Source organism: Acipenser ruthenus, chromosome 13 (genome assembly GCF_902713425.1).
Source record: "Acipenser ruthenus chromosome 13, fAciRut3.2 maternal haplotype, whole genome shotgun sequence".
Classification (NCBI taxonomy): Eukaryota; Metazoa; Chordata; class Actinopteri; order Acipenseriformes; family Acipenseridae; genus Acipenser; species Acipenser ruthenus.
The window spans coordinates 20,351,865-20,369,159 of record NC_081201.1 but is presented as its reverse complement, the minus strand read 5'-3'; the positions used below and the strand labels follow the sequence as shown (position 1 = coordinate 20,369,159).

General features: G+C 39.2%; 1 protein-coding gene across 2 annotated transcripts in view; it reads left to right on the top strand.

Moving 5' to 3' along the window:
- Positions 1–17,295, top strand: part of inpp5f (inositol polyphosphate-5-phosphatase F) — a 105,598-nt gene that overhangs the window by 62,261 nt on the left and 26,042 nt on the right. Inside the window, exons 3-6 of one of the 2 annotated variants that reach the window (XM_034031411.3) lie at positions 6,911–7,047; positions 9,828–9,956; positions 12,610–12,777; positions 13,266–13,322. In XM_034031411.3, the coding sequence (XP_033887302.2) occupies positions 6,911–7,047; positions 9,828–9,956; positions 12,610–12,777; positions 13,266–13,322 (491 nt within the window). Of the gene's footprint in view, positions 1–6,910; positions 7,048–7,549; positions 7,667–9,827; positions 9,957–12,609; positions 12,778–13,265; positions 13,323–17,295 lie in introns of those variants that run through there. The other variant, XM_059035704.1, reaches the window with a different exon arrangement.

Here is a 17,295-nt window from a genome sequence, read left to right as displayed (position 1 = left end):
GGATGGATGCAGAAGCAGAGTATATTTATCAACGGTATCATTCTGAGATTGCAAAAGCTAACAAGAATGAAATTATTGCAAACACAACAGTTCAAATTGATTAAACAAACTGGCACAAAGGGTAGAAGAGTAGAAAGGTCAATAAATACATTTTAAAAGCTAAGATGGGAAATAAGAAGTTGCAAAATTATCAATCACCATACCTCAATGAAAACCCTCTTTGATCAGCAGTACGAATTTGCATTTAAAAGAGAATAAACACTTTACAAAATGAACACATCTACTGTATAATTAGAATAACCAAGACAATTACATAAACAAATTATTATGAATTATGGAGTAAACGTATTGAAACTAGGAGGTGCTTTGTTGCAGTTTTGCTAATTTCAGGGTCATTTTTCCTACTTTGTCTCAATTTTTTAATGTGAGCACCATCTTTTAATAGCATCACTTTAACAAGTGGATGCAAAGTACTGTAGGATAAGTAAGCAGTAAGGCACGACAGGGTGTGTGATATACTCCAATATCACCAGTGTGAAAACTGAGCTAAGAAAAAGTTCTGTAGAACTTTTTTTTAATGAAACCAAAAATGCATTAATTAAAAAAAAAAAAAAAAAAAAAAAAATCTATTTTATAGATGTTTAATTGAACATTGCCATTGAAAGTGCAGTTGTTCTTCATTTGATTCATTATACTTGCAATACAAGTATAATGTTACATAGAGAAGCAGCAGCAACAACACATCCATTTAACCACCAAAGTCTCTTTTAAGAGCGAACCAAATCTTTTTTTAAACTATTTTCAGAATGGGATAGGGAAATGCTGTAGTTCAGGGAGAAGGAGCTGAGAGTGATCAGAATGGTGAGTTTTGAATTGATTTGAATACTTACTTTTGCTTTTTTTCTCTACTTTAATGAATCATTGTCCGATTCAGACTCATTCAATATGTCACACTTTGGTTTCTGAAAAAGGTCAACAGTTACGTAAATCTCGTCAGTCATGTTTATTGTGATAAATTCCAATAGGTCTGGATGGCACATGGATATCGACTAGTGATTTGCCACTTTTTGAAAAGTGCCGACCCATGGTGATATACTGTAATATCAACACCCCCATGTGATCTGTTTTGACCAATCAGGAGTATTTAAAATACCCATTTTATAAATGACATTTAAAGAGTGGGCCTGCTGTATTTCCGATTCGATACGCACAGGGAAACGGAAGAAAGGGTCCATAGACAAGTTCATTTCTCCAGTGGTTGATCCATTTAAAGGTCAAGCAACTTCCAAAGTGTTATCATTTTTGGCCATCACTGGTGTAGGCAAAATTCCCATCTGAAGTTCTTTATAATAAGAAGGAACACCAGTTCCGGTGAACACATTGTGAGTCCTGTTTACTGAAATGCATCCAGTTCCTAAATTCTAAACTGCAGCTTTGTGTCCGATTTGGCAGCCTCTGTGACATTCCACAGTCTGGCTGTACCATACTGTAGTCCTTGTCCTTGGTGACTGATGAGTGTTTTATTTCATGGGAGTCCTTGTTTTGATCTTTACTTTGCTGATCTCCCAGTGACACTGCCGATTTCTCTGAGGAATATCTCCAGAGACCGAACGGCGCTTATAAAAGTTGATCACAGTATTATTGCAGTTTTTACTGTACAATGCTTTCCCCAAAAAATTACCATAGTTTATACTGGTTTGTCATCTTCTTTTAATATGCTTTACCATACCTCTGTGCTTTACCATTTTTTCACTATGCTGTATTACATTTTGCTATGCTTTTACTGTGGGGAAACTTTACGGTAACCCCTTGAGTGGCTGTAACAGCAGGGAATGGATTTAACATCACGAGCAGGGCTTCGAGCCATTCATCAGAGAGCAGACTGTCTGACTCGCTGGCAGGGTCAGAGGACCCTTCATTAAAACTACATATTCATGAGTGGAAGCTTTCGCTCCCCTTAAATCAAAGTTGTTTGCTTCACAGGCACTGGCAGGCCGGGGCAGAAGAATTTCACCCTGAGTGTAATACAGCACAACTCAAATCTGTGACAAGGCTGTTTCAGTATGAAATGTCCTTAATAGCACACTCATTTACAGCAGCCTTCTGTGCATTCTACTTTACCAGAAAACAGAACTTATTGTTCTGCTTATTGAACTGTTTCAATACTGAGATGCTGTCTTCCAGGTCTCTGCTGCACTGAGATGTGAAAATAACCGTTATGAAGGTGTCCCAGAGTAAAAGCATAGCAAAGTGTAATAATGCACAGCGAAAACATAGGAAAGCAATGGTAAGTTCTGTAAAGACCAGTGAGGTATGGTAAAGCATATTAACAAACATGGAAAACCAGAGTAAACTGGTTAATGCCTAGTATACAGTAACCGTGGGAACACTGCAAAAATACAGTATTACCCACAGAGGAACAGTGTGCAAGATGCAGGGCAGTAAGAAAGACACATCTAAATACAGGGTATACAGCATTACCCACAGAGGAACATTGTGGCAGGCAGGTAACTTGTGTCAACTAAAACTGCCATGAGAGAATGTACATAAACTGAACTGTATACAAGGTCTGCATTCATTCTCAAGGCTTGGTTTTGGGAGCAGTGTACTAAACTGCACCAAGGAATTCTATTTAGTGTAAAACTGGCTTTGGTAGTTGGATCCTTAAAACCATTTTCTTATCTTCCACCAAAATCAGGACCAGGTGTTATACAGTGTAAACTTTGTGGGATTGCAGCCTGGTGATTGTTTGCAAATGTTGGCCTATACGATCATTTTAATGACCAAAGCCTTTCATTGTACTGTGTAGATTGTTAAACTGTGCTCCAAAATAATTCTCCTGTAATATTCAAGTAGGACCTGGCGTCAGGTTTTCATTTTTTTCAGACTTTGTTAGTGCAAGCTCTTTGAGATTTATAATCATTGGGATTGCTGTCACCGCAGCATTTCCTTCTTAATTGAAGCTCTTCAGCTTTCTTAAAGGATAGTGTCAGCAGTGGCTGGGCTGGCAGCGTTGGGAACATCTGTGCCAACAGCACCAAGCGCGTCTCGTCAGAGTCGGGGCCAATTCATTCAAATCAGTTCTTTAAAGGAATTGGCATTGGTATTTTAGACACATAATAATGGTTATGAGTGTTCAGCTGCTTTTAATTTGAAAGCAATTTAATTGACTAACAGTGACTTCAATTGAAGTAATTTGTTGCCACTGTGAGAAGCTCATTGTAACAGAATACTGCTGATTGCAATTTTGATCAGTAATGCTTTGGAATTGATTGAAAGGGAATGGGGATTGGGATTGGGATTTGGAATTGATTGAAAGGGAATGGGGATGGGGATTGGGATTGGGATTTGGAATTGATTGAAAGGGAATGGGGATTGGGATTGGGATTTGGGATTGATTGAAAGGGAATGGGGATTGGGATTGGGATTTGGAATTGATTGAAAGGGAATGGGGATTGGGATTTGGAATTGGAATTGATTGAAAGGGAATGGGGATTGGGATTGGGATTTGGGATTGATTGAAAGGGAATGGGGAATGGGGACTGGGATTTGGGATTGATTGAAAGGGAATGGGGATTGGGATTGGGATTTGGGATTGATTGAAAGGGAACGGGGATTGGGATTGGGATTTGGGATTGATTGAAAGGGAATGGGGATTGGGATTGGGATTGGGATTTGGAATTGATTGAAAGGGAATGGGGATTGGGATTTGGAATTGGAATTGATTGAAAGGGAATGGGGATTGGGATTGGGATTTGGAATTGATTGAAAGGGAATGGGGATTGGGATTGGGATTTGGAATTGATTGAAAGGGAATGGGGATTGGGATTGGGATTTGGGATTGATTGAAAGGGAATGGGGATTGGGATTGGGATTTGGAATTGATTGAAAGGGAATGGGGAATGGGGATTGGGATTTGGGATTGATTGAAAGGGAATGGGGATTGGGATTTGGGATTGATTGAAAGGGAATGGGGATTGGGATTGGGATTTGGAATTGATTGAAAGGGAATGGGGATTGGGATTGGGATTTGGAATTGATTGAAAGGGAATGGGGATTGGGATTGGGATTTGGGATTGATTGTGAAAAGGAATTGGAAATCAAAAGCAGGAATTGACCATGACCCTGGTCTCGGTCCTCACTGGCTGCTGGGGGATATCTCTCTGATTAACAATTTTAAATGTTGGTGCTAAACAGAACCAATGCTTACGAGATGAATTATTATTATTATATATATATATAATATATATATATATATATATATTTTTTGCCATCCTTCATTGCAGACACCCCAAGTATCACTCCTGGTCTCACACTCTTCTGCTCACCTTCGAAAACGTCACACAACATACAATGCATCCATTCCATTTAGTTATAGGGTAATGGTGACATAAAATACGTCCATTCCATTTAGTTATTTTAGCGTAATGGTGCCAGCACACTAAATGATATACCGGTTAATTCAGCTAAACTAAATTCAGCTAAATAATACTATAGATAACAAGACAGTGTTGTTAAAATGGTAAGTTATATCTGTGGTACTAAAGTGAAGTGACACCTGCTGTGCACTCTGATTATATGCATTGATTTCTGCTTATGTGTTTCTCTCTCCTTTTTGACCTGTAATGCAGCTCTCCTGCTGCTACAGCACGGAATTGCTGACCCAAGGGCATGTTCTAGTAAACTGAGGTAAAATAATTGGGGAGGAAAAAAGAAAAGAAAAAGGGCTATGAATATAAAGGTTAATATTTAGTGGTGGAAAATAGAAAGCACAACTAAAATAGGTCATTTTTGCATTTGAATGCAGTGCAGTATCAAAGCTGAGTTTTAATCACCAAGGCATGTGTAGAAGGAGCGCATTGCTCCAATGCTGGCTGCACAGTGTGCTGCAGTACCTGCTCTTCAGCTGCACACAATTGTTGCCCTTTTACTTGTTTTTCCACGTGGGGTTTCAGCAAAGGCCTTTTTTTGTACGCTCCTCATGGGGGGCCATCTTTATTTAGCTAGCATTTTCTATTGCCTACTATTTGAGCCATGTAGTTTTCTACATAAAAGAAGCAGATGACCCTGATACTTGTGTGATACAGGCATCTGCAATTTCTTTGTGTCAGATACAGGTGAATAAACAACACTGAAATGATGTCACATTACTATGATTTATCGAACTATTGCTCTTATTTGACAATGTATTATATACAAAAAAATGTTTAGGGTGCTGTAAGAAACAAGCTGATTTCAACCCCACATACGGACAGCAAGACCACTTGTGTTAAAGACACCCCACTACTGTGTATTTTCAAGGTTTGAATCTGAACTTTACTTTGTAAATTGATAGTGTTGCACTGTTTTGCAGATCAGAAATTTTAAAACTTCCAGGCAAAGCAATATAAAAGGCACACGCACGCACGCATGCACGCACGCACGCACGCACTCACACACGCACACACACACACACGCACACACGCACAATGCGCTCCCAAGTTCCTACAGTACTGTACCTAGCCTCTCAATTAATTCTGGGTAATTTACTGTTTCACTAAACTGTCCTCTCTGCCTCTCACTTTAATGATTGGTAACATTGTATAAATCTAATATGCCATAGTACAACTGAAAATATTGGATTTCTGTACTCACTGGCCCATGGCATATTCCATGTATGCACTGTATGTGTGAATGAATAGATAGATGAATGAATGATATAGGTGTGGGTGATATCGTGGCAGTTTGCATTCTTAAAACAATGGAACAAAGGGAGACCAGAGAGAGTTTCTGATTGGTTAGTCATATCAGGGCTGAGACCATTTGAAATGGGTGTTAAGCACTTTCTCCTGTGTCGGCCAAGCTCAGAGTAAATTACCATGATTTAATTGTGGGAAAACTAGTCAAGCTCCCCATGTTGTTTAGACTGATTTAAGTTACCCTGATTAATTTGCAGACTTAACTACTCGGAATACTCAACTGTTAAAAAATGATTTCCATTACATGAGAGTAGATGCTAAAACTTCATGCTGATTTGAAATCGGCTCTCGCCAAGATAAGCACCAACTAAGACGTAGCTTTACATCTGATGATGTAGATATCCTTTGGCCCGTTGTTGATGGCTGAAGTGTAATGCTGGCTCCAGGGAAGAGCTTATTTTGCTTCCGCAGCACATCAGCATACACAATGGCTGCGATGGTGGCTCCGGGGATCAACCACGTTGCGGTCTCCCCAGCACATCAGCATGACAACCGTCTGGATTGAGCTAAGTAGGGTACATCTCTGGGGTCTTCAAGTGGGCACCTTCCGTCCTCTGTGTTTCGTCGACTAGCCCACGACACCTCAAGAGGGCTTGACGGTGATTCTGGCGTCCCAGAATCACCCCCCTCCGTCCCCCACTCAACTAAGCCCAGCTTACTTACCCATAGATTAGCGTTGCTTTCTTTCTATTGTGCTTGAGATCCCTAGTATGATTTACATAGACTATGTAAACATTTATACATATGCACCTTGTTTGTTTCTTTGTTTCCTAGGCTGCTGGTTGTCATGTGCTATTATTAAACATGGTCTCAATGGGGCTGAGCTGTATGTAGAAATCTTCTAGATCCTGGATTGTTTACTGATCTGAGGGCTCATTGCTGTGATACTTGGGTTATCGGTTCACCTTCTTAAAGGGCGCTTTGTGTTAATCCTGCTGGATTATTGATGAGAACTGGAAGCCTCTTCACATAAAGATAATTCCACTCCCTTTCATTGACTTCCTCACAGAGGTTTATCCCACTCCCTTTCATTGTTGTCTGAGTGAGTCTTCAACTTTTTAATGAAGTTGTTTCCTAGCAACTAAAATAATAGTTTGGTTTACTGTAGCAGTTTGGTAATTTACTCATGTTTATTTCCCTGACCTGACAAATGGATCTTCTTTCTTCCCCAGACCTCCCTTTGGGCCTGATCCTAATCCGTCAGAAAGCCCTGGTGGGAAAGCTGCCCGGAAACCACGAAGTCTATAAAATCACCAAGATCGTCGTAATCCCGCTCTCAGACGATGAGCCACAGGATTTAGAGCTGGAGGTGAGAGCTTTTAGTCCCAGAGAGAGAGAGAGAGAGAGAGAGAGAGAGAAAGAAAGAGAGAGAGGCAGAGAGGCAGGCTTTTGCAGTTCTGGTAAATGACTGAGTGATTTTGGATGGATTTTAGCCTTTTTAATTCCGTGGCTGGCCACAGAACTCTGGGTGATAAACAAGGCTTTGGAAAACCCATCTCCTTCCCTCTATTAAACACTGTCAGGAGTCGTGTATTGTCACACGTCCCTTATTGTGTTTCTATGGATCATTGTAGGTCAGATTTAGTCTCGTGGGTGTGTGACCTGCAACAAAGGAATTGATTAAGTGGCAGACATCTAATGTACTTGAAAATAGTTACTTGAAAAAGAAAGAACCAAATATGTGACCAGTCAGTACAAAAATATGTGACCAGTCAGTACAAAAGTATAATACCATTGGGGCCAGTGATAATGTTCCTAGTTCTGCAGTAATACAATTGATTCTAATTTGGTTATCTTAATTAGGCCACATAGCCTCAAAGTAAAGCATGTGGGATGGTTACTGCTTTGAACCTGAGAACTTAACAGTGCAATCCTCTTACTGTACCTTCCAGTCTAGGGGTGTGGAAGATGGGAGAGACCGTGAACAGGTAAAGTGGGCATGCACAGATAACTCAGCAGATAACTGCATTAAGCCACATAAGAGTATGTGTTCAAATGATATAGAATATGCAATCCCCAGTTGACGTACAACTTTGGTAGTATGCTGAATACAGAGCTTCGGTAATTTGATGTGGAATACTAATCAGAATTTAAAATGCATGTAAACTTGCTGAACGACTTTCTGATTGTCTTTTCAGGTGTAATCCGTGTTACAGGTCTTGTGATTGCTTGACACCTGAGCAGCATGGTTAAACTAATCAATACGTTAAAAACAAGTTAGACACTTGGTATGGGAGTGCAATATCTTAAGCAATATCTGTAACTGAAGCATGTATCTGCTTTTTTAGATTCACTCAATACCCTTTGTTTCAGTCATCTTGGCGATGTGTAACGCACCCCTGTGTACTAACAGAGGTCTGAGAATCATGTTCTCCAAGTACATTTGGTACACCAGAGTGGAACCATTAACCTGCACCCCCCCCCCCCCCCCCCCGAGAGTTTTGCAGGGGGACAGGTTAATGGTTACACTCTAGTGCAGTGGTTCTCAAAGTTCTTTGATCGCGGACCTGGATTATTATTTTTTTATCTCGGCGGAGATAAAATGTTTATTGTTCACACAATAAACAGTATAGCTGAGGGCTCCCGAGTGGCGCAACAGATGAAGGCACTCTGCCCTATAGCTTGGAGATCGGTGGATCAAATCCAAGCTATGCCACTGCTGACCATGGACGGGAGTTCCCATGGGGCGGCGCACAACTGGCTATGCGCTGCCCAGGCTGGGAGGGGTCAGGTCGGCTGGGGAGTCCTTGGCTTATCGCACACCAGCAACTCGTGGCTGGCCGGGCGCCTGCAGGCCAGCCTGTATGCAATTCAGAACTGCGTGGTCCTCCAACGCTGTAAGTTCTGGATATGGCTGCACGGAGGGCTTGCAGAGCGAAAAAAAGCAGACTGCTGACGGCAACAAATTTAAACTCGCAATAAATATACTCGTTGTTGTGAGAGGTCTTTGTAAAGAAATGGTAATCGACTTAAAAACAGTCTTGAAAATGTAAACAGTCTGTTACGATAATTCTGTGCTTCAGTGCATAGTTCGGCTGATCAAGAGTACTCAATTTTGTTATGTTCGCCTCAGTGCTGGTCTCAATTGTTCCGTAAACAGTGCTGACATAAACCGCAATGATAGCCTGTTAGTGACCAAGCATTTAAAAATGCCAATAATGTATTTTTGTATTGTTGGTTTCTCCAGATCAGCAGTAGTAATGTGCAAGTAGTTAAATTTGTCTTTGCCTCCTTTTCTATATCTTTTCATTATCAACAAAATACGTGATTGGCATTTTTAAATGCTTGGTCACTAACAAGGCTAACCTTGCAGGTTATGTCAGCTCTGTTTATGGAGCGATTGAGACCACCACGGAGGCTTCATTCATTTTACAACAAATAGAATCTTGTTTGTATTAATTTTGTTCTCCAAAGCGGAAGGATATATAATAAAATGTTGAGTGCATGTGAGCGCAATACACAAAAACTCCCTTTTTAGACACTGCCAAGCTATTTATGATGGATAGTTTAGACCTTTTTTAACATGGAGATATTCTCCATGTATTTATTTTCCTAATGCTTCTGTAGCTGAGTTTTTTTAAGGTCTCAAAATTTGGGTTTGCAATGGGATCTATAAACTATGCTGCCTCTTCCTTCCCGTAATTATGTAACCTTTCCACGGACCACCTGAGGGGAGCCGGCGGAACTCTTTACAAAGCAGGAAGACCTTCAAGGCAGTGTCAAGGAAAGCAAAAAAAAAAAAAAAACACATTTTCCTGAGGCACTGCTAAAGCGGGAAGTCGAGATTAATTGACACATTTTTTTGTGATTTTAAATAAATAAATGATTTTAAAAAATTGACATACCAATTTGATCACACTCAAAATCAGAACGCATACCCCTCTGTTTTAATGTACTGTGCAAACCTAATCAGCCACCAGCAGCACTTCTCTGTCAGCTCATGGTTACCAAGTGACAAATCGTTCCCCTGATTAGAGGAAGAGTCTGCTTCTATGAAATGGTTTCTATGCATGATTAACTGGCGAGCAGAAAGGATGCATGTTTGGGAAGGTGATGATAATGATGATGATGTCTGTCTCCTGCATACAGCTGTGCAAGAAGCACCATTTTGGGATTAACAAACCTGAGAAGATCACCCAGTCTCCAGATGAGTCCAAGTTTCTGCTCAAGACCCTCAGCCAGATTAAATCCAATGTGGCTGTTCCCATCAAGAAGAAGGTGAGTAGCGACCGAACACCTTTAAAACGCATCACTGTTCTACTGGTGAAAGGTACAATAAACAGGGTGCACACTATTCAATCATTTACATGTCATTCATGTCATTTGGTTTCCAATTCTCCAATTCCATTTTTCCGAACGTTCTTGAAATTTAGACCATTACAAGATGCTTCCAGTTAGTTCCCCTGCAAGGGCTTTTTCATCATCACGCCATGACATCCTAGTGCGCTATACAAAGTTCAAAACAAACCACAATAGCTTAATGTATAATACACTCAAGTTAAAACCAAGTATATAAAAGCGCATTCCAAAAAGTATGTTTTCAGTTTAGACTTAAAATAATCCAGTGTTTCTACCTGCCTAATGGTAACCAGTTGATTTAAGACGACTTTTTGGAACAAGTATAAGCCTTTTCTGATCTCAAAGAACGAATAGGAACATACAGAGTTAGTAGTTCTTGGAAATAGGATGGCGCTAATCCATGACGGACCTTGTAAGTTATTACAGCAACTTTTAAAATCAATTCGGTAGCTCACCGGTAACCAATGTAAGGCCCGGAGCAATATGTTGAGAACGATGAGTGTGAGAAAGCAATCTGGCAGCTGCATTCTGGACAAGCAGAATCCTTCTACGTTTAGTGGCAGGTATACCAACAAACAAAGAATTGCAATAATCTAGACAAGTTATAAATGCATGTATCAACATCTCTGCATCTCTCATATCCAGCACAGACTTTAATTTGGCAACATTTCTCAGATGATAAAAAGCAATTCTGATGACAGAATTAATATGGAAATCAAAAGAAAGCTTGGGGTCCAAGATAACACCCAGGTTCTTCTCTCTAGTGGAAGGTAAAATGGAATTGCCATCAAAAATAGGTGACATATAGAAAAAAATAGAATAATAAAACTGAATAAAACAGAGCCCTGAGGATGGCTGCCAAAGCTGCCTGTTACTCTGCCAGATTAGCGCAATTTTGGTTTGAAAGGAAACACTGTTTACATTTGTAAAATGAATAATACACCGCTTTAGGCTACTCACAAGCCCCTAAATGAAATGTCTGAGGCAGTGGTATAACTTTGGTTTAAAAAGTGGCGAAGATTGTTTCTGTAGCTGGGGCATAGAGTAATAAAATTTAAAATAAACATTCATTTCATTCAGATTGGCGCCTTTGCGGTCGTGAACTCCCTCTTCCAAAGACAGTAGGGGGTATTACACAGGTACTCTACGACAGTAAGATCCCAATGTTCAAATAGAAAAGAAAAAAAAACTTGTAGAGTCAGTTCTTTACTACCAGGCTCTGCTTTCTCCTCTCTACTTGAGATTGCCCACAATGCATTGCGCGCCAACACTGCCTCAGTTGATTGCTGTTTCCGCTGGGTCCTAGTGGAGTACTGCTCAATGTGAGGGGAAAATGTCCCTGTCATTGAAAAAGTGAGGGGGGACGTGTTCCCTGTGTAAATTATGCCGATGGTCTGAGTGTGTTTTTGCTTTTTGGGGGTGAAATGTAAAAAAATGCCTAATCACACAAAAACCCCAGAAGAATATCCCCGAGAACATAAGGATTTCATTGTGGAAGACAGCAATGGAAAAAAGGTACAATTGAAAAAGTGTGCAAGTACTGTCAAGTTACTATACATATTGTGACAGAAAAAAACGAAAGTAATCGAAAAACAATATTTTCATGCAGTATAAAAAACAATTTACATATAACTCAAATAGCTCAAAATAAGCACCGAAAAAGGAAATTAATAAAAACTGAAAAACAGAAGCCCTAATCATAACATATCTTAACAGCATTTTAGAAATGTTTTTACATGTATGCAAATCTATGTTGTGAGGTCCCTTACAACCCCAGGGTAAAGGCTCTGCTTCCAGTAGATTACAATCAGACCTCAGTGTGTCCTTTACATTGTGTGGTTGACCTGCCTTTGTTCTGGTCTGTTTTATTGAGTAAACTCAATGCAGTACAAACTGAACTGGACAGTGTCCTGCTATAGCTTGCCACGCTGCTGGTACCTCTCCACTTCCTCTGCCGTAGGTTACATGCTTTGTAACCTACAGCACAGGAAGTTTGATAGGGAGTATTTACACCAGCTTCAAAGTGTTTTATCTGGCTTTGTTTGTGTCTTTATAAATTTGATCACTTGGATTTTTAAATGATTCTTATGTCTTTTGTATCTTTGTTTTGTATTGTCTTTGGTCCCCAGAACACTGTGATTGAGACCTAGGTCTATTCTTCTAGTAACTAACTAACTAAATATAAATACAATAAACATAATGCAACCTGAATGAACCAGTCAACAGATAGACTGGATATGTGTGTCTGCTTGAAGGGGTTCTAGCTAATGAAGTAATCCCATTAAATCTTACCTGTCATTCCATTCACTGTGTAGGCATCATATATGCACTAATTAAAGAAGCATGGAATTTCATTAAAAAAAACAAACATCTTGTAATATACTATGCTGAAGAAATGTCTGTGTGCATGCCTTAAGTGAAAGCATATCTCTGTCTGCAATGCATGTCAGTAGTTTTGGAAAGTTTCTGGTTGGGTTACTGAGAGCAGAGACAGCATTGAGGGGGCTGGGGACAATTTCACTGTCTGGGGAAAGAGAAAGTGCAAGTGAACGCTGAATTCCTGGTCTTGCAGGTCAAAGAAAACAAGGAGAAGGAGCGCCTGGAGAGGCGGTTGCTGGAGGAATTGTTTAAAATGTTCATGGACTCGGACTCCTTTTACTACAGCTTGACCTACGACCTGACAAACACCGTTCAGAGGCAGAACGACAGGGAGAAGACCGACAAACCCCTCTGGCAGAGGGTAGGAGAGAGAGGGGGGAGAGGGGGAGACGCACACACCCTGCTTTACAGTTATACACAACATTTCCCATTACCTGTCCCCCTGAATGATTTGTGCTTTGGTCTCTGTCTCTGCTTTTATATATAAACCATTTTAAACAATAGGTAAAAGCTATGAACAATTCCATAATAACGATATATTCAGATAAAATAATACATTACAAAACCAACAATAGATAGATACATTCCACTATACTCAATTGTACCTACTCAATGCTAACATGTATTAGCTCATTTTAAGGCCATATCCTTACATTTTATTGTAGTGCCAATTTTAAACAATATCATCTTTTAACATGTATTTGTATTATTTGTCACATCTCATAATGCTACACACCACACTGAAGACTGAAGTTGTTTCAAGATGGTGCTCACTAAAATGAGTGACTTTGCTCAACTGCAGAATATTGCTGGTTTGATTTGTTGCTCATGTTTTTACTTCTTTCCTAGGTGGATGACAGATTCTTTTGGAACAAACACATGGTCCAGGATCTCATTAACTTGAATGTAAGTTCTGAAGGGTTGAGAAAGCTGTACTTCCTTTGGAATCTCAAGTAACGTGTTAGAATTATTAAAGGTTCCTCAGGGGCCTCGTTACCAAGGTATCTGATGTGAACAGCCTAGTGCTTTCCACTGAGGCGCAGATTCCTTTTTATTAGTCAAATGGATGTTTTCACATCTTCCCTAAAGAATATTTGTCAGTAATTCTAGCAAAGTTTCACCCTTTTTCCAAAAGGAAATACAAACCAAATTATTTCAGTTTTATAAAACTAGCACTCCATTGCGAAAGATGAAGTTTTCATTGAGGAAATTTGTTTCTGGTGATGTATGATAATTTAGGGAAATCTAATGTGTGCTTTAGCTTGTAGGACAAGCTGTCACTTGTGTTTATTTCAATTAGCTTTATATTGTTCTCTTCATTGAGTTTTCAAAGATGTGTGCTTTTCAAAATGTCTACCTTGGTTTCTAACATAAATCTGCATGACATTTCCTTTTGGTTTTACACTGAATAAAAGCATCGGGTTCGGGTTAGGGTTAAGCGATTTTCCTTCATTGTGATGGGGTCATTCGCAACACAAAGATTTCTGGGTTCTAAATATTTCATTTAACCCCAACCCGATGTGGTCAACCCGATCTAGATGGGGTCCTTTTATTTATTTATTTAGATATATGGATAGATGGATGGATAGATATTATTTATTTTTGAAAAATCCTTTATTTCAATCAATAAATCAATTTAATATTAAAAAACCATTACAAAAAACCATTACATACAAAACACTCTCCATTACAATAATTACAAACACATTATTAATTTATTGTCTTCCACCAAACACACCACCTCCCCAATTGCCCAAATTGTCTAAAACATTTCTAGCTGGTGCACAAATTTATAAAAAGTACAATCAACTTTAATTCTTGCGGTTACCAATACTTTAAAAATAGGCACTGCCGCATCAGTTAAAACTCTGTTCATTTCAATACTTTTAAAAATAGGCACTACTGCATAAAATTTACCAATTGACACAGGTTTTTATTTCCTTTAACATTCTTCACTCCATAAATAAAAGTAGTTTGAGTAAAGCTCAGACCCAATTCACTAAACAATTCATTTAATAACTCAAACAAAGGCTTTAATCGAGGACAAAACAAAAAACAATGAAAAATGGTTTCCCTGGTCAAGCAAAATTGACATGTATCCTCTCCCCCAGGCTGAATGATGGAGAGAAAGGAGTGGGTGGCCACAATGGTGTGCAATACTCTCCACTGTAGATCCCCCACTCTTTTAGGCACTGGTGGTCTATACAGGTTCCTCCATGCAGGTGTGATGGAGAGCTTCTTCCCCCTTGCTTTTATTTTCTCCTACAGTCCGCTTGCAGTGCTTCACAATATGCCCTTCACAGCCACATTTAAAACGTTTCATTGTTTCAGAAGATGCAAAAACAATGTATTCGCTACCATCCACCCGAAACCTGAAAGCTACATTTAGCTCTCCATTCAGGTTGTTCAAAAGCGTATATAACAGTTTTCTGAAACATGCTTTAACTCAGAGGATTTACAACCCAGAAGAATCATTGTAAAGGAGGAATATTAGATATTGTTATTTTCCTAGCGGGAGCTGCAAGAGGCAGAACAGACACTAACACTCTGTCAGTAACCAAGCCTTGCTGAAAATTTCTGAAACTATTGTTTCATTACTCAGGAACACTACAACAAACTTGTTCATACGTGAAGCCGACTTTGTCGTTGTCCATCAAATCAACAGTACGAAGGTCACTCTTGAAACCAGGACTTAAAGGATGTGTTGTAGTAAGAATACCTTTGTTAAGAAAGGGGAACAAGACTAAAAGGCTAAAATATGCACAAGAACACAGAAATTGGACTATGGAACAATGGTCAAAGGTGCTTTGGACTGTTGATGGATGGACAACGACACCTGTACCCTTCTGCCAGTTCTGTTGTCAATTCAACGCTTGTCTTCTTTCTATTCCTTAAGGATATTATCTTCAAGTATTGCTCATCCTTGTTAGACAGCTTTTTGGATCTTCCAGTCCTTGGTTTGTCAATTACAGATGATGTTTCTCTGTACTTGTTCATTATGCTTCGGATACCACACCTTGAAAATCAAGTGATGTGAGCTATTTCACTCAATGTTTTTCCTTCTCTATACAAGTCAAGGTTGTTGTAATAGTAGAAAACACTAGTGGAGGCTTTGAGTGAATCATTTTTGATATCGTGGAATATACTCTACCACCGTAGAAATATGCTACATGAGCTGTCTGTCTGTTTAGGGTTACGAGCCAGTGCCTTCTAGTGAATCAAGTTTCCTTTTTACACACACTTTGCAGATCTAGCTAGAGTTGCATATGGCGTACAATGTAGTAACTCGAGAGCTGCTCTTGAATTCAAGTCATAAAGCACCTTAACACAGACTATATACAACATGAATTGAACTCCACATGCGAGTCATTTCAAAGAGAAGTAATTGAAGAACCCATAAAGAGAAGTACACATGGACTGAAATGTAATAGTTCATTAATAAATGTCAGCCCCACTTCATTAAGCTCCTCGCAATGCATTTTATGCTCTCTTGCTGTCTGCATCTTTAAATGTGATTTCTGTAATTAGATTTGTAGACAATGGAAAACTAAAGCATCCTTACGATTAATGGTATGTAGTGTTAGCTCAATATAGAAGAATCCCCGGTTCATTGACTGTTCCGATAAGCTGTTCCTTTTTTTTTTTTTCTTTATGGCATTCCCATGTGTTGGTGATTGGAAGAACATGTTCAGTTTAAATAAAACATACATTTTGTCATTCATTTTGTCGAATTAAAAAAATTAGCATGACAAAACTTAAATATAACTCATGTGTTAATTGTGTGAAACACGTAAGCGAGACAGATTCTGTTACTCATACTGATGGAGCTTTTGATAAAGAATGTACTTTTCATGTTACTTTATAACCTTGACTCGTGCTTCTCTAGATGTATGTGAAAATGTAAGGGTGAGGTACATTCAAGCGATGGGCAGACAGCCTCCATATACCCCCAGTTTCTGACTGATAACTTGTGGTAAAAAAGGTCTTCAGAAAGTTTAATCCCGACCGAATAAGTGGTTCTCTAGATAATGTAGGAGCAAGACTTCGAAGTGTGACATGCATAAGGAAGGATCTGTGTGTATATGTGTGTGTGTGTGTGTATTAGGGCTGTCAGTTAATCACAGTTAACTTCCGCGATTAACGCATTCATTTCTTTGGAGATTCATTTTTTTAATGCACATTAATCACACTCCTCTGTCTTGACCCTCTTAGCACATCTTAATTCATTCGCTGCGTCACCATTTTAATAATATACTTGAGTGCATGCAACGCACTGAGTGGATAGAAAGTTAGTCAGATAACTGCATTATGGAGCAAAGTACTAAAAGTGAAGGACTTGCGAATGGGAAAGTTATTGTGATTTAGCAGTTGGTTCAAACAATTTTAACAGCAAATGATTGAGTTTTTCTGTATAATTCTGTGTAAATAAATATAAAACTATAAAGAAGGGGCAACATCTTAATCAAAAAATAAGACAACAGTTTTTTTATGCTGGGTTGTTTCTTGGATGATGGTGATAATAATACAACGACAATACAATACAAATTTCACTTATATAGCGCTCTTTATGCAAGCATTCCAGGGTGCTTCACAAAAGAAATATACAAAATCCTGTGTAATATATAATCCAAATACAAATAAACAGACCCAAACAAATACGTTTTCAAGTAGGATTTAAAAGATTTAATTGTGCTAGCATTCCTGATATGAATCGGGAGCAAGTTCCAAAGACTAGGGGCATTATAACTAAATGCTGTTGTTCCGACAGAGGATTAGCATGTTCCGATCTCAGGGAACGACCAGGGACATTTGGGGTCAGCAGATCTTGAAGATTAGAAGGTCCAAGACCATGTAAGGCCTTATAGGTAATAAGAAGAAC